An 18,029-nucleotide genomic window follows, 5' to 3' on the forward strand; every position below is an offset into this window, starting at 1 on the left:
TTAGTTTCATGCATGAGAGTCTTCATTCTTATGACCTTGTCAGTGAGCTGCTGACCATAACAGAGTTCTGCTGCAGTATCCAACAGTACTAAATATAAATTGCAATAGTCTTCTGGGGGTTTTCAGCAGTATCTTGCTTTTACCTCCAACTGTTTTGCTAGCCCCTTTGCCCCTGTGCATGTAGGAGTGGTTGTATAAAGTGGACTTGTTTTATTTTACTCACAGAGAGAGGATGCATGTGAAAGAGGTTAGCAAAGTTTTTGCTCATCTTGTTCAAGTCTTTTACTCTAGAAGATTTTTACTTTGAAAATTTAACTATCAGTCATTTATTGTTTTCAGAAAGTTTTTCAATTTTAGCACAGAGGAATTGCTAGGACCTAGTAAATATCTTTGCTTCTGAAATTCCATTTTAATGAGTTATAAACCCATTGGTTGCTGTTTCTTGCATAGCCAGTGGGACTCTGGTTGATACATCCAAGTATCTCAATATAAATATTTTTAGTGAAGACTGAGTCATATGCCTACCAAAGCAAGGGCAGTAACTTTCAAAAACAGAGCAGTAAACAAACTCTAACTTGATTATAGGTTTTTATTTATCTGCTGTAATTTTTTCATATAATGAAGTCCATGTCGATGGATGGTAATGAGGTAATGAAGTAGCCATTAAGCATATTTTTGCCCTTGTTATGCAGCTTGTTTCCTGATTAACTCTGCAAACCACCTGGTTTTGGATACAAGTTAACTTGTTATTCCATTGTGGTTTTTGTAGGAGTGCCCCAGGGATCCACAATCTAGGCGCTAATGACAAGCATATTGTCATACATCAGGGAAAAGCCAGGTGTTATCAGTTCTGATAAGATGACAGTTGATTATTGTCTGATATTACTTCATCTTCTGCATATTTAAAATACAAGAATCCACGTATTTAAAATAGAAAATGGCATCAGCCTTTCACTTTATCAAAAACTTAGTTTTCCCAAGCATCATCCAGGGGTAAGGCTGCTCTTCACTAGTTCTGTTGCCTTCATTGGAAAAGATCCTGGACTGGGAAGAGACTTGTTAGGTGCTCAAGGAGATTTCAGCTCGGGGCTCTTGATTAATGTTTTATTTCTTAATGCTGGGCAAAGCTAAGATGAATTGTCATTAAAAAAATAGTATGTGGGATCTGAGTTTGTCTGGTCAAGATAGGTGGAAGGAACAGGAGACTGTACTTCCTTACGCTTTGCAAACTAGTGGAAAGGATTTTACAATATGATGCCTGTTGTAGGTGGGGTTTGCAGCTGCAAATTCAGGTTATTCCTTTCAGTCTTTAATTTATGCAGGACTTACGATTGTATCTTATTCCAGCTCCCTTTGAGAAGCTGCATTCTGTCCACTTTACAACTTTTCTATATTGTTTGTGAATTCTCCCCCATCTGATAGGACTTGAAAGTTTCTGAACAGTGGTAAATCATTATGGGGACAGTCTGTACAACTTCAAGAGAGACTTTAATAAATCTGTGCTGGAAGCTATCAGGGATGCTGAGTAAACACATTACTCTAATGTAATGCAGTCTTGTTTTCAGTGTAGTCAAGACTTTTATATTCTTTTTGCCATTTCCAGGTGTCAGTGTAAAAGAGATGCATTTCTGCAACTGAGGTTTCTTGGATGTATGTTAATGCAGTGTTTTTTTGGCAACTCCTGCATTTTGAGTGTTAATTTAAGTGTCATGACATGATCAGCCTTAAAATTTAGAGTCATAAAATGTATTGTAGTCTTAACAGATCTGTGTCAGAAAGCACTGATTTATGTTATTCTTTATGGAAACTGGTGATGCAATGGAAATTTTAGTTACTATATGTGACCAGTGAGATAAGTCACTACCTATGGCTTAGGAAGTTTTTGAACTATGAATTGTTGAAGGTCACAAGAGTATTCTGGGGAAATGCTACTGCATATTTGCTTTTTTTTTCTTTTGCTGTTTCCTAGGCAGGTGCTACTGGCCACTGTAAGAGTCAGTGTTCTGGGCTAGGTGGGCCTTTAACATGATTTAGTCGAATTAGTCTGTTATATTGGTAGAGTAAATAATGCTGCAGTATTACTTTACTTTTCTAGTTGTTAATTTCTCATGTTGTCTGATTGCTACAACTTTGTGATCATTTCAGGTAGTTTCATTGCTGATAAACGGAAAAGTCAGTATTCCTCAAAACAGGCTTGTGTAAGTGCTTTGCTCTGTCAGTCTTTTCTGGATTTGTTGTAAAGACTGAAAAGACTACATCATTGCTCTTCAAGCTTCCTTAAAAATATAACAAAATTGGAAGAGTTCAGCTTAAAAAGAAAAGTCACAAAATGTGGAGGCTGACTTGCCAAATCATATTCACAGAGAATGGAAATGTGCTTATATTTGTAACCTTTGTGCTTGCCTGAAATCTTACTGTTTTGACTGGTTTTGTAGCAGTAATTTAACATCATGGCTTTCCAGTTCCCATGGATATGCAGTAGCCTGTTCTGCTGACCTCAGTTCCCTCATCTTCACGTCTAGAAAGTTTTCAGTGAAAATATGTTGAATGAAGCAAACACTAATAGGTGGCAATTGGTTATAATCCTTAGAATAGCTTAAGAGACAAAAGTTGAGAAACACTTCTACTAGGATCTATTCTTTGGGGTTTATTTTGGTGTTGTGTTTTTTGTTTTATACAACTAGTTCTCCAATGTGCTGCTTTTACAGGAGTCAAGGCTCTGATTTAAATTAAGCAGATTGAGCTGTCACCAGTATCGTCAATTGGACTTCACCAGTATTGTTAATGAACATTTTAATTAACTTACTGGGTTTCTAAAGACAGCACAATTTTCAGTTATTAAGCTTTTCTCTTTTTAAGTTTTATTTTGTATTTTTGTATACTTCTAAACAAGCTTCATTGCCATGGATATCTGAATTATTACACTGTACACATGAGTGTACACATATTAAATAATACTGGGGGACTCAGGACGTGTTTGTATAAGTGACCAGTAAGGAGTACTTCAGGTGTCAGTTTGACTCAAAGCAAAGATTCTCTCCCCAAAAGGTTGTGTGTGGTTTTTGTTGTTTTGGTTTTTTTTAACAAAAATATTCAGGAGATAGTTTAGCACAGTGGACAGTGAATTTGATTTAGAGTATATTTAAGTTTACAAACTTAATGTTAAGCTCTGTTCACACATAAAAGTTGTAGCTGAGAGGCCAGCTGCTGTAGTATTTTGTTAAATTACTGAATTGCAAAAGTAAAAGATTGCAAGTGAGGGAGAGGGGATGGAAGATCAGCATTCTTGGTCTGCAGAAGTTGGCAGGTTTAGCATCAGAGCTTAGTTAACTTCTTGCCTTCTTCAATGCTTTAAATTAAATTTAAAAAGTGAAGTCAACTTGCACTGTCCATATCCTGCTGGAGTCCAACACCAGCTTTCTGGAAAATCTGATTGGTTCAGCAAAAAAAAAGTAACACAGGTTTACAAGCAGAGTCTGGCTCCATGTAGGTTTCACTGATCAAAACGAAGACTTGCCTCTTGCTCAATAACAACACTTCAATGAAGAATAGTCACAGGGATACCTAAGACTTAATTTTCTTGAAGTTCATAGTAATTTGCTTTGTGTAGGCTCTTACAAGTTTTGCATGAGATAGTTTAACTCAGCCCAAAGACGTTTTAAAAATCTCTATCGTCATAAATTTCAATGCTGCTGCTGCTGAATGGGTTCTTTATAACCAGCTTTGTCTGTTGCATGTGAATAAATTGCATGAGTAAGAAAAATAGCAGTAAAAGGATTATTAAACCTAGTAAAACTAGAGTGTAATAGCTGGAGGTTTTTTTCCTTAAAGAAAGCAAAGATTGAAACTTATTCCCATCCAATTGTAAGATAATTTTTTACCTAGTGACTTGAAGGAATTGAAGTAAGACAGCAAGCTCCATTTCTCTGTCTTGTAAATGACCTTATGAATGATACACCAGACCTAATAGAAACTTAGATTGAAAGATTATGAAATTATGCAAATGTAAGGGCAAAATAAATTAATAGGGTTTTTTAAAGTACGAAATCTATTACATTTTTTTTTAAATGGAAACAAAATAAGTTAGGTGGAATATATTTTGTTTGTCTCTTTTGTTTTCAAGGTTTGGCTTGAGCAACAAGTTTGATACAGAATTTCCTTCTGTTCTTACAGGGAAGGTAAGTGTGAGATTAAACTGTTCTTACAAATACATGCTCATGAACCCACAGTGCAGCACAGGCCAGCACTGCACTGAAGCCTGTTGAATTAAATCTGTCCTATTGATGACCAGTCCCTTCAGCGGACTTTGAAACAAGGCGACATGATTTGCAGCAATTGCTATTGGTATTGACATGCTAAACATGGGAAAGCTCAACCTGGCATCAGAGTTTTCATGCAGGCAATCTACATGAAAGCAAGACTCACTTGACCTTGCTTTAAAGATATCTGGGGTTTGTGCTGCCTCCTGTGAGATTGAAATTATTTCAAATACTAGACCTCTCTTTAATGTGTCTGTCAAGTCTTGAGTTTATATTTAGGTAAATCCGTAGAATGGAACTTGTCTTATCTGAAGCTTTAAGGAACAAAACATGATAGTGTTAAATCTACAAATTACGTAGGTTTTTAGTAGAGTTCCAGAAATACAGTAATTTAGTGCTGAAAATCAAGTGGTGACAAGTCTTGCTTTCTCTGGAGTCCTGTCATCTTAGTAAATGCAAGTCTAATAAATAATAATTTGTAGCTATTAACTAATGAAACTTTGTTATGGCCCTAAATTAATTCCCTAATTGTTTTGGCTTTTGTTTTTAGACTTTCAAATTTTGAATTATTTTTCTCTTTTTTTTTTTTTTCTGCTGTTTCACTCTCCAGTGCTTTTCATTGGCTTCATTTTATATCCTCCTTTTGTAACTTTTCCAGGATTTGTGAGGAAAAAACTTCATTTGGCTCTTACTGCTTTCTCTGATGTGTTAGCCTATTGCTCCAGCACCTCTGCAACCTCTGCCAGTTGCTATTGAGTCATATTAGCAATACAGAAAAGGCAGCTGGATGGCATCTCCTGGTGCTGCCAAATCCATTTGGGGTTTTTCTCCTTGTTTTTCACCCCTGAATGTAATTAATATAATATTTGTGTTGAATTTGTCCAGCTTTTTTTGACAGCAGGACAATTGAAAAGCAGGTTGCTATTTGGAGTTTTTGGTTGTTAAAAGGCAGCCTTGAGAACTTGGGCCTTTCTTCAGAATCTCCCTGAACTCAACAGGAAGAGCCTTACTGATTGCACAGGGATGGTGGTGACGCTGTTTGCATTTCACTACCTTGCATGTGTTGAAGGTTTCTTCTTTCTGTGAAGCTCTTTCTGATCACTGAAAAGCCACAGTAAACTTTTTGGAAATAACAATTCTCATGTTCTTTTAGTCAGGTTGTAGTTTGTTTAAATAAGCCTGTAGAAAATACCTAGCAGGAAATAGTGAAAGGTGATTTGATTATATCATTTAATCTCCTTCTGTCTCTCTAAAATATGCTTGTGTGTATTAAAAAAACAAAACAAGCCCAACCCCCAGACCTGCACTTTTTAATATAAGCATCAGAATCTGTCACATTTTCCACTTGATTGGCCTGCTCTTGTTAAATAGGCTGTGAACAAAAGTTTAATTTAAAGTTCAGTCAACTGCTTGGACTTAATTTAGCAAAGAGAGGCATGAGGAAGTTCTTCTGCTTGGCATTTACCCTTCTTGTTCTATAGCTCTAATCAGTGACAACATAAATCACATGAGGAGGGATTTGCAGGATAGAGGTATGCTGCTTCTGTTCAGCATCTTGATACCCTGTTGTCTATTTCTCATGTGTGGATTTGAGAAGCTTTCTCAGTAAGAAGAACACAGCGATAAATTAGTTCCCTTCTGCGAGGGCAAAACAGCAGTCGGATGAGACAGTGAACACGTTTTCCTTGCTGCCTGCCTCACACTGCCATGGAGCACATTAAAAACCACAGCTGTGGGTTTTTTGGTTTTTCATACTTCCGTAAATTGCAAGAAATAATCTGCTTCTTCCTCTGGTTATGGCAGTCAGTCAGCTTTATCCCTGTTGAAAATGAAATCTCAAGTCTGTTTTTTTCCAGTAAGAAAGTATTCTTCAAGTACCCTGATAAATGATTCACAATAAGAAGCACTGTGGTCCATTGATACATCACTTTAAGATCTTCCACTGTTCTTAAAATGGAAATACTTGCTTTTTATGAAATCACAATTCATGAATCTCATAATGAGTTTTTATATATTAACAATTAGTGATTAAAATGTTTACCATGAACCTGCATTAGTACACAGGCAGTGTAAGGCAATGTCATACTTTATTCAGAATGCCTCTGTAATATTAAGTTTAATGGTCTTGTTGTCCACTGTGAGTTGCTATTAATAATATATCCCAGATGCTAATGGAGTATAAAAGATTAAGCCAGTAGGTGAGGTTGATAGATTTCTCTGTGGCATCATTTTTCTTTTTAATACAGATGAAGATCTAGGTTTTTAAATTCAGGATGAAAGTATATCCAATGCACAATAAAAATCCCAAATAGATAAAACTATCGAGCTACACCTTTCTCCCAGAAGCCCTGCCTTTTTGGATTTATGCCTCTGTGTGGTCGTAGGAATTTACTTCAGCTTCCTGATCCTCAGTTTGCCCATCTACATAATGATGATTGTAAGCTTCCCACTAATTTTCTTCTTAAAAATTTGAAATACTTCTTCTTCCATCTCCCCTAACTCCTCATCTCCTAGTTTTTACAGTCTGGATAGTCATTGTAAATTAGCCTAGAGCCAAGATGCATGTAATTACCACTTAATATTTAATTGAAATATGCTGCCTTGGGGAGAGGTGAATGTGTATATTTGAGGATAAAACACAGGCAATAAAACAATAAAGGAAAGGCAAATATCAGGTAGGTCAGATGTCGGGCCTAGCTAATTGAGCTAGATTGACTGAATATTTATCTTGCAGGATGAGATACAAGGTTCAGCTGGTTTGTAAATACTGATCTAGGCTTTCAAGCAGTGCATTCTTTTCAATGGAATACTTTAAGAAAAGGTTTGGCTACACTTAACGCAGAGGCAATATTTAACTTGTAATAATGTGATTGAACTTTGGCCTAAATTTAAATTCTGTGTGCTACAGTTTTATAGAAGTATTAATTCTTTTAAAAGAAGCATTTAAAAGGTTTTAACAAAACACTCTTCCTGGTACATGGCACAACAGTACGCACTCTTCCAGGTGATGAGAAAATTATGGAGGCAGTGAAACCTTAGGGGGAAAAAAAGTGGAGTTTCCTGCCTTGATCTTAAAACAATAAGGGTCCTATACAGAGGTTACTGTGCGATGCAGGGAAATGTATGCCATAAAATGTAGTCCTGGTATTGTGATCCCATTGCAACATGTGATGGATAGGGTTTGTGATCATGATGATTGAAGAGAGAGATCAGGCCTGCTGGGCTTTACTTGCTCTCTTCCTGTGTTTGTAGATTCTCTTGCATCCTGTTGTAAAATATTATGACACCCCCTCCTTTCCTTTTATGTTTTTCTTTTTTCCCCTCCCTTAAAGACCTAAAAGGAACTAATGTCTCTTTACAAGGTGTACTGCACAGCCAGGAGCTATGTACTTATCTCATTCTTTCCAAGACCCAGACAGAAATTCTCCAAGAGACTTTTTCCAAAAATCCCCAAACCTAGACTTTCTTAGAGAGCTTTCTTTGTGCAGGAAGCACTCTTTATTCTGTTTCTTTGAAATACATTGGGCTTTTCAATATTGGTACCTGCAAGAAAGGCAAGGTTTAAAATTATGCCAGAAAATAAAAAATCCTTTGACCATTTCATTTGGATACTGTTTTATTATTAAATTAGAACAGTTACTTTATTTGCAGATATTTCTTTATTTGTCACTATATAACAATGCTTAACTGTTACTGAGCAACAAAACTGTTTGGCTTTCGTTTATCCCAGAGTGAGGCTTATCTTGGTCACTGGTTCCTTTAGTGTCAAATGAAGATGTCATTGGCTGACAGAAAATTTTACTGTGATTACATTTCCTAAAGGGAGAAATACATCCTATAGTTTGGGTTAGCCAAGGCCATCTTAAGTAATTTCATTTTATGTTGCAGTTAAGAGATCGACCTGTATATGAAAGTAGTTGGTGCCTTAACAGGTAGTAGTGGTGATTTCATAACACTGTGTAAAGATAGACATCACACCAGAATTTCTGGAATAGACATTTTCTGGGTTTTGGTGGCATCCAAAGTTGGTTTCTAGTTGAGCCATATCCTGGGGTATTCTCTATATTGTCCTTATAAAATAGCATAAAACTGTTAACTTGGTGTGGACAGTGATGCCCTTAAAAGTAGCACAGAAATAGGGAATTTCATCATCCCAGTGCTTTCTTATTAGTTCCCACATTTTTCTGCCTGCTGTGATCAAGGAATTTGGCTGACTTCTTTTCGTGTTGGATGTCATCACTGATGATGAGACAGACCTCTTCATGTTAAACTGAATTCCAGACTGTTCAATTCTATTGTCTTTGGTAGGTTTGTACAGGTGTGTTTGGGATTGAGGTATGTTACTGTCAAGGTCCAGTAAACTTGGTGTCTACTAGGAAAGGAAATGTTCTCTTTTAGTGGGGTTCATTGCAAAAGTACTAATGGGGTCAAGAAAATCTACTTATTTTTATTTTTCAAATAAATAACATGATACATAGACAAATTTCATGACTTACCAAATAAAGTGCCATTTGTATGTCTAAATACAAAGAACACAAACTTCCTTGAGAGTTGAGAAAGCTGATTTGTTAATGCCTGTAACCTCAAGTTTATTTTGAATTGTCTGACTGCAGAAACTGCAGTGTTACTTAATTCTACATACAACCAACCTAAATGTACTTAACTATAAAACTTGCTTCCACAGAGAAGATGGAATAGTCTTAACAGCCTGCGTTGCCAGGATCTGTAAAGCCTTCTGTTTCAGACACATGCAAGTACAGGCTAGTTTTCCACATTACAATGTGATTTTTAATCTGTTCATTGAAAATGTCCCAACACATGGGATATCTGGGGGTTTTGCCATTTTCTTTCAGTTTAGTTATTTTTTTCTAACTAAGATGTCTGTTATAAAACATATGTAAATGTTCCTTTCAGTCTAAAGAAAATTTAGTGCTTGTTCCATTTGTATATGTAAAAAGGACTATAAGAAAGTCTACTAAATATTGGAGAGGGTGAGTCTATTTAATGGCAAATTAAATGCTTTATGTACTTATTAGTTCCTGCTGTAAAATAACCACAATGTTATGTTCTTACATTACTAACTATAGGCTTGGCTTGCGTACAAACCCAGCTGACCTCTGACTCTACTGCATGGTGATCTGAATGGCCAGGAAACAGATGTTGTATTTAGTTCCTTTCCTGCAATGTTTTAATGAATTCAGCTCTGGTGAATAGGCAGAGGTAGCAGGATCAGGTCCTCTCCATTTCCTGTCCCATAGTTTTGCTCTTCTGGTGAAAGGAGCCTTTGTCATGAAATTAACACTGTTATTGTTGCCACCCTTGTTTGCAGAATCAAATGAACAAGAGTTGGGCTTGCTTGGTTGGAAGGATTGTGGAGTAGTTGCCTGTCTTTGTGTACAGACTAATTCTAGGGCTGCTTTTCTTAAACGTGGCAAGTAGTTAGTGAAGATTTTTTTGAAGTTGTTCCTGTCTAAGTCAGGTCTCTTCAAGTGGGTCTGATTATTCTGCTTTGTGTGTTGCATTGCTGGATTGTGATACAGTTAAGAGTGCAGTCTTGATGTCAGTACCATGAATCTGTATTTGAGTTGTCAGATCTAAGTTATTTAGATTCTGTAGAGAGATGAGAGATTTGGGGTATGTAAAAAGTAAGTCCTCACTTCTGTAGGACGTGTGCTGCTGCCTGAGAAAGGAGCTTAATTCTGATAGAAAATGTGTTTTTCCACTGTGGCTTTGCAGTGGCAATATGTAGCAAATAATATTTTGAGTAAGCTCTGCTGAATATTCTGTAATTTAAATAAGTTGTTTTCAACAGCTAGGTTTTATTCATAACTCGGTACAAGATGCATTTCTTTGCCTTGAATATGTTCCAGTTTGTCTCTCTGGGCTTCCCTATTTTAGGAAGCAGCCACAAGCGATGTTGGAGCCTTGTGTTGATATGGACCACTTGAGGAATTTATTTGTGAACAGAGGTCCCCACCTACCAAGATACAGTGTAGGCTTGCATTGCTATGAAATAAATTTAGACAATATTGTCCTTTTTTCCATGTGACACACAAGCATTTTTACTTGGAAGGTGCCCCACTTTCCCTTGGAAGTGTCATTCTTTCTCTTCAGTCAGCATAGCCAGTGCATATGTTGCACTGCTGCACCCCACTCCTGGTTTTGTTTGGGGCCATTATGTTATCAGAACAATTGATTTATTAAAGGTGTAATAAATAAGGCTGAGGCTGTTCACCCAAGTGATGTTTAGCTTTTTAATGCAAGTTTTTGCAAAGCATGGACCATAAATGAATTTGTTACAGGAAAGTGACTTTTCATGCTCACTGGGTGACTTAAGAGTTGGAGGGATGAGGTCATACTGTATGTTTCCATGTAACCTGTAGGACAGATAACTGAGAAAATACTCCTGTAATGGCTTTCCACTGAAGTTCAGCACTTCTATTGCAGGTTGCCCCAGAAGAATTCAAGACCAGCATCAGCCGTGTGAATGCCTGCCTGAGGAAGAATCTCCCTGTCAATGTAAAGTGGCTGCTTTGTGGCTGCCTGTGCTGCTGCTGCACACTGGGCTGCAGCCTGTGGCCCGTAGTCTGTCTTAACAAAAGAGTAAGTCCATGTTTCAGTCTTCTATTTATTTTGCAATTACTGATAGCATTATTTAGTGTTTCATAGTATTGTTCCCATTTCAAAACCCTTTTTATATGTCACTTGCACTCAAAATGCTATTCCATTTTCCATTCCTTAGTAGAAAAAAGACTTGTTCATGAAGTAAAAGATACCAAATTACCAATTGAATTAATAGTCTTCAGAAGAGCTAATCCCATCTAAGTTTGAAGAACAGGAGGGAGTATATGATAGTGTAAATCTCCAGGGTTTCTAAAGGGCTAAGAATTGAATTGACTGCAAAACTGGATACTGACCTTCAAGACTGCCTGAACAGGAGTGAAAATTACTTTCCTTTTCACAACTCCACCCCAGAATAAATACGTTTTTAAATTAAAAAATTACTTTTTTTGTATATGATAGATACCATAACATTTCAGAGCTGTGGTTTGTTGTATTTTACTGAGTTGTTTCTATTAGGAACAAACACAGGGGTTTTTTTTCTATTTGGGAAGTTTAAAGACTTCTTTTTTTTTTTTTACCAACAGAAAGTTGACAGCTCGTGTAATCAGGTCCAAAGTAATAATTCTGAAAAGCACTTTAGCAATATCAAGTAAACATGATCTTAATTACCTCGGTGGTTTACATTTCAATTGATTTATCACAGTAGTGAATGTTTAGGAAATAGATAAATAGATAAAATGTAATGACATTCTTTACAGCTACAGAGTTTACAAGACTTGTAACCATAAAATCTTACTATCCATAAAAGTAAATAGTATATAGGTGCACTAGGGAAAAAATATCTCACATTTGTCAATTCAATTCTAGGAAAAGCTCTTAAGTAAAAATTGTAATAATAAGTAATACTTCTTATAATACAGTAATACAGTTTTTACTTACTTTTTAGACTAGAAGATCAATTCAGAAGTTACTAGAATGGGAAAATAACAGACTATATCATAAGGTAAGAAAAATTAGAGTGCTTGTTTTCTTCAGCTTTAACATGGCAATTATGCATAAAAACTTACTGTGTAGGAATTTTATAGTCTTGTTATAATTCCACACTTCTGCTGATCTTAAAACCTGTGCCTGAAGTGTTCCAGGTCCCAATAACTGGGTAGTGCTAATGCTTGTTAGGTTACTCATCAAAACAATGCTGGCTGGTGTGCATTAATCCTCTGATAATTATTTTCATAGCTCGGTTTGCACTGGAAGCTGAGTAAAAGGAAATGTGAAACTAGCAATATGATGGAATATGTAAGTATTACTTGTATTATGTATTCAGTATTCACCATAACTGTGATTTTATAGAGAAAATCCTTAACTTTCAAGACTGTCATGTATCTAAAAAACAATCTCTCAGAAAAGTGTGCACTTGTCTCTGACACAGACCTGTGAAGGCCATTTTTTAACAAGAGCATCCATGGCATATACTGAGACTTCAAAATTGTAACCACTAAACATGTTTTCTCTTCATAACAATTCCACATTTGCACTGCAGGTACTCTTATTCTGGTCATTTGTAGTGAAGGAGACCTACTGGGTCTTTGTGCCTTGGTGTGATTCCCACACCAGCCATAGTTCTTTAACACCTACCCACCTTTTCCATTGGTATCTATTATTACTTTGATTCAAATTTTGTTGTTTTGTCTTTTTTAATTTTCTTTACTAGCTCTGAATTTCATAAAGTTTCAACAAGACAGTCCATTTAGGAAAGCAGAATTCTAAATATTTCTGTGGTCCTGCTACTCCCAGATCCACTTTCACATATAGCTGTGAAAATTGTGTAGGCTTGAAGAAGAATCACCCCCAAAAAGTCAAGTGTCCAGAAGGCCTTTATTTCAGAAGGACTGAACTCTTGGCTTTGTTACTCTGAGAAACATTCTCTCCTTCAAGAGTATCTTGGATATGCCTAGTCTCACACACTAGCTAATGTTGCATGGAAATGGTGCTGAAGGTTTGAACTTCTTGGTTACTGTGTTCTGTTTTTGTCTTTTTCCCTTCTTCAACAGGTAATATTAATAGAGTTCTTACCAAAATATCCCATATTTCGACCTGACTGAGGAACAGCATTTGGCCTTTCATGTTACCTGTCATTTTCTACCTTTAGTGCCTTGTAGATGATTTTGGAAAGAAGATGGTCTACTTTGCTGTGACTTAAACATGTTCTTCAGTAGAGTATCTTCCTTGCTATGTTACTTTCTTTTGTTAAGAAGAGAACAATTTGCACATTTTTTTATGTTAAATGATGCTTCTATGTTGCACTCTTGAATTTTTAACTTTAACTGATAAAGTTGCCACTAGGGATCTAACATCAGTGCTGCTTAAACTTGTTCTGAGCATGCTGCCTTATTAATTTCTATATTTGCTGTCCTCAAACACACATCCTAGTGCCATGTCATACTATATTTCATACTATATTTCATTCTCCACGTTGCAATCCTGTAACCCCTCCATAGAAATGGCCAGGTAAGCACCTCGTAGTTATGAGTTTAGTATAACCTGCTTGCATAGGACTTGCAATCAACAGCACTGGTTTTGTCCTGCACTTTGCAAAATCATCATTTACATTAGGGGGCTAATTATTTTACCCACTATGGATTTGTAAATATTGACTCTTTGCATAATGTCAAGTGTGGTATGCCAAGGTTTACAGAATGTAATATAGCTCTTATTCTATTGCCAACAGGCTGACATCATTTTACTTATTACATTTGCTAGTGTCCCTCCCTGTACAGACCCTCTCACCTGCTGGTTTTGTGGTAAAGCCATAATCAGTTTGTACATACTACCAAACGTGTAGGGCTCAGTTGCACTTTGTTTAGTAAATGGGTGAAAAATGCATAGCATTTCTGTCTTTTCTTTTAAAAAGTGTTTCAGGTGTTTGTAGCACCTGAAATAGGAATCTTAAATATTCTCCATCTTTGAAAAAGTGGCATTTGTGGGGTAGATGGCAGCTGCTAGTAGCAAAATGTCCTAAAGCCTTTTTTTTACATGAGAAGTACTTGGATGTCAAGTTTTGTTTTGTTTTTAAATAAGGAAAAAGTTTTATGACTGGAGACCTTCATTGCTGAAGAGAAATATTTGGAAGAGCCAAATCAAAGCTGAAGTAACCCTTTTGTTATTTTTGTAGTGTGATAGAACTTCAACATTTTAACAGTGAAGTGACACAGCATCCTTTCCAGTGGAAATAAACTTCATCTTAATCAGAATAGTGTTTCAAAATATGCTGATGGGAGGAAGTGGATCAGTTGAAAGGGCTCAGGCATATGTGTTGGTATTCAGACACAGTCTGAAGAGCCATGAATGCCTTGTGGAATTCACACGTATTTTTGGATTTATTGCTGTTTGCCTGGTCTCAGGAAGGGAAGTAATTGTAGAAAAACTTCCAGTAATGGCTGGCCTAAGCAAGACCATTTGATAATACGAAGCAAATGAAATCTATATACTTCTCTTACAAATACATTTCTGGAGTAAATGAAGGGAGCTTACTTTAATTAACAGAACAATGGAAGTTCCTTACTGTTACACCAGAATTTTGTTAGTAATTTTCTTATTTTTGTGTAAGAAACTCAAGGAATCTCAGCAGGTTATTTTCTTCTTTATATGACTATATATTCAAAATGTTTTTTTCCAACTGAGAGAACAGGCAAGCTGCCTGAGAGTTCTAGGAATTAATTGTCAGTGGTGAATGCTTAGCAGTTTTCAGTCTTGCTGCTACAAGGAATCATCTTCAGTCTTTGCTGACTTTAGCATATTCAGTTCAAAATTTCTCAACCTGATTTGTCTTGTTTCTGTCAAGTGCTGTGCCAAGCTGAGAGGATACCCTGAGATACAGGAGCCTCCAGTCCTTCTGGGCTGTTCCCTGCCCAGCCTGTGCTGGGATGTAGTCAGAGATCCAAGGCAGAACAAGATCTCTGCTTTGCTTTCCCACCTCATTCCTTCTCCCCCCTTCCCCTGGGCCTGCTCATGTCCAGTACTGCTGGCTGCTCTGCTCACAGCTGACTGGCTGCCCTCGGGTCTCTCCTGGGAGCCACGAGGGATTTAAGCACAGAATATTAGTTTACAAAGTTTACATTTGAAGTCTGTAAATTCTATACATATTATTTTGTCCCTTAATTATTGTGTAGTCTTCAAACCATGGAAGGGTCTCTTCTTTTTCTTGTTTTGATAGACATTTAAATAAGAGGCTAGTAAAGAATGAGAGCCAAAACTGCCATTTGCAGTAAGCTTCATGTTTTAATAAGTAGCTAAATTAGCATTAAATGCAAAACCAGCACCAGTATTATATTTGCATCTGAAAGACACGGGTTCCATAGCTCATCTAAAGATGAAGGCAGCTCTAAGTACTGCTGTGAACTCTGCACTTCTGCTCTGCTTGCAGGTTCTTTTTTGCCTGGGCTATCCTTTGCTTTAATATAAAACCATTCAGGGGTAATTGTATCTAAAGAGACTGCAAATCTCATTTTTGACAGTAAGATGTCAGCTTAAGTTGGGAAACCTATTTATGGAGGATACTTGTTAATTGGAGAAATAAGTTGTAGCAATATAACAGAGTAATGTTAGCAAAGTGATGTGGAAGTGGTAATGAAAGTGCCTTGACTGGTTCCAACAAAAGACAAAGCTTTGAGCAGAGTGAGGAGAAAAGGGAACTAGTAATTATCAGTAGTGTGAGTTTGCAGCAGATTTTTAAAAGCAGTTACTGTCTACCAAGTCAGTGTTTAATTTTTCATATAAACATGTTGACACTGATTTTCCTTTCTAGTGTTTATCTAGGAAGTATTTGGGTTTGTATCTAGTAAGTTTTTGTATCTAAGGAGTATTGAAGTATTAAAGAATACTTGGCAGAGCAACAAAGCTCCTGCCTACTGATTTCCCACCTGCATCTGTTAAATTCTTTTACTATAGGAAACAAAGGTGTTCCAAGACATGCACAGACAAGTCTAGGAAGTGTGGATACAGTTGTAGAATGGTGACTTTAAATAGAAAACATTTTTGTTAATTCTGTTATGGTCTTGATAAATAAAAAAAAAATATTCCCATGCTTTCCTTGATATGTACAAAACTCCATATGCAAAACCATATTGTTATGTTTATTATTGTCCCACTATGACAGTTTACTACATTTACTTGTCAACACACTACCATTGGAGCAATAAAAATGTCAAGCTATTCAATGTAAATAATTTATCATTTTAGTGAGTAATGTTATTTGATTCTTCTGCCATTTTATTTTGTTTTGGCTTTTGGTGTTCTTATGGTGTTGTATCATTACTCGTACTGCTTCAGAAAAGTGGTTTTGTTTAAGCTGTATGAAACTTTGTGTTCCTAACATTTTTCTTCTGTTTACAAGTGAACAGCCACTTTTTTAATAGGACCTCACATATTGAGAGTTTTCTCTTTTTTTTTTTTTTTCTTTTTATTAAAATACAATTCTAACTGAGCTTGCTTTCTACAATTTCCTGAACTGGCTTGTGCCATTAAACAAAGCTGGAAGTCAGACATGCTTAATCACTTTGAGACATTTTTCTTTAATTAAATTTAAAGATGAAAACCTTTGAATAGTCCAATGTGTTTATGGAAACAAAATACCCTGCGTCTCTGTGCTGATCAGCTGTGGATGGAATGGGGTGGGATGGGCTTTCCTATCTGATAGGGCCCGGCCAGGTGCTGGAGTGGGACTTTAATTGTTTGTTGGCTGGCTTAAAGAACAAGATTTAGAAAGCTTAGGAGTGCTTTCCAAAATGAAAACTGCAGAGTGATCATCACATTCAGTCTTCCAGATAATTTGGTTGGTTGGCTTGCAGGCCGGCAGTTGTACCGGCTTCTCTCCAAACAGAAGACAGTTTTTCCTCCTGTGCTGTTGTAGTTGCACCTCAAAGGGAGCCAAACCTGAGTCTGTGTTAGCAAAATTAATCGTTGGCTTATATAGAGGATTGTTAATGTAGGACAATGCAGCCTTTTGTGTGTGTTAACTGGCTTTGTAGCTGTGAAAGCAGGACTTCAAATTAAAGCCTTTGGCTCATCCCTGAGGGAAAAATATTGCATTCCTGGAAGGGGCACGTGCAATGTTTTTGTTGAAAGTTGGTGTCCTCAGTTGTTTTGGGCAAATACAGGAGCATCTGGGTTGATGTGCTGTTTAAGCATGGAATTGTTACTGAATATTATTTGAGAAATTTAGAGAATGTTACTGTGGTGTTAGGCCAAATATAGCAAGACTGGGCTGAGTCATGGAATTAATCCCCTGCTAGGTTTTATGGGCTTGCAAAGGTCCATTTTAAGAATATGTGGGATTCTGCCCAGGCTTTTACTATGGGAAGTTATTTTTGGAATGATTTGGTAGTGAAGCTTACTACAGTGGCTGTGCCTGTGTACTTCTAGTGTCATACACCTGCCATGTCAGCATTGCTCTTCAGCATAAAGACTTGAATGTTCCAGCCGAGTGTATTTTTCTAGTTAAGCTTATAGACATAATCCCTGTTAGTCTTCACTTTATTAGAGAAGATGAAATATTAGTCTCCCCATAAAAGTGAAGCTCTGGGCTTCTTACCACCCCACTTGTTTTTGCTTGAATTTATTCCAGTTTGAATTAATTTTCCTTGAATCAGGATGACCAGAGAAAGTCAGATACTCCAGATAATGGCTCATGGCTGAGGCACCAGGTGTTGCAATGTAGATGGTTCCCTTTCTTCCATGAAAATAATGTGATCCATTAAATTTAAAGGATCATTTTTTTCTTTTTAATGGCTGTATTGTACTTCTGATTCATGACATTCCGTGATAACTTTGGGACTTTCTCTCTACAGTCACTTCTGGTTTATAGACCCAACAGACACTCTAATTACTAGACCCATCAGTCCAAGCTCATTACTTGACATTTGATACTGTTGAATTTCTTGATACTTACATTACAAAGTTCTGTAACTCTGTAACAATCCTCCAACTCTTCTTTTAGATGAGCTTCCATTCCTCCTACAAAAAAAAATAAAATAATTGATCACTGATTTCCATCTGCCAAGTTAACAAAAATGTTTTTATTAAAAATATTAGTTCTGAGATTGATGCCTGAATTCTGCTTGTAAGTTCTTCTCCTTAGTTCCTTACCTGACTTAAATTTTTCTATTATGTCTCCATCTGAACCAGTAATTTCCTTGTTGTAGTTTATCT

The 18,029-nt window shown here is 36.6% G+C and overlaps 1 protein-coding gene across 1 annotated transcript; it reads left to right on the forward strand.

The window, feature by feature from the left end:
• Positions 1 to 637: 637 nt before the first annotated feature.
• Positions 638 to 13,620, forward strand: CHIC1 (cysteine-rich hydrophobic domain 1). Its single transcript, XM_009999678.1, has 6 exons — positions 638 to 648; positions 4,124 to 4,178; positions 10,707 to 10,862; positions 11,770 to 11,826; positions 12,060 to 12,119; positions 12,875 to 13,620. Exons 1-6 carry the CDS (start codon positions 638 to 640, stop codon positions 12,923 to 12,925), a joined length of 390 nt encoding a protein of 129 aa, XP_009997980.1. The 3' UTR covers positions 12,926 to 13,620.
• The last annotated feature ends 4,409 nt before the right edge of the window (positions 13,621 to 18,029 follow it).

The sequence above is a fragment of the Chaetura pelagica genome, unplaced genomic scaffold, assembly GCF_000747805.2.
Source record: "Chaetura pelagica isolate M959 unplaced genomic scaffold, ChaPel_1.0 scaffold456, whole genome shotgun sequence".
Lineage (NCBI taxonomy): Eukaryota > Metazoa > Chordata > Aves > Apodiformes > Apodidae > Chaetura > Chaetura pelagica.

What these genes read in the sequence shown, in the direction of transcription:
- CHIC1 (XM_009999678.1), top strand. An exon ending in CTTCTGTTCTTACAGGGAAG is followed by an intron (nt 4,179 to 10,706) that starts GTAAGTGTGAGA and finishes CTTCTATTGCAG; the next exon opens with GTTGCCCCAGAAGAATTCAA. An exon ending in CTAGCAATATGATGGAATAT is followed by an intron (nt 12,120 to 12,874) that starts GTAAGTATTACT and finishes CTTCTTCAACAG; the next exon opens with GTAATATTAATAGAGTTCTT.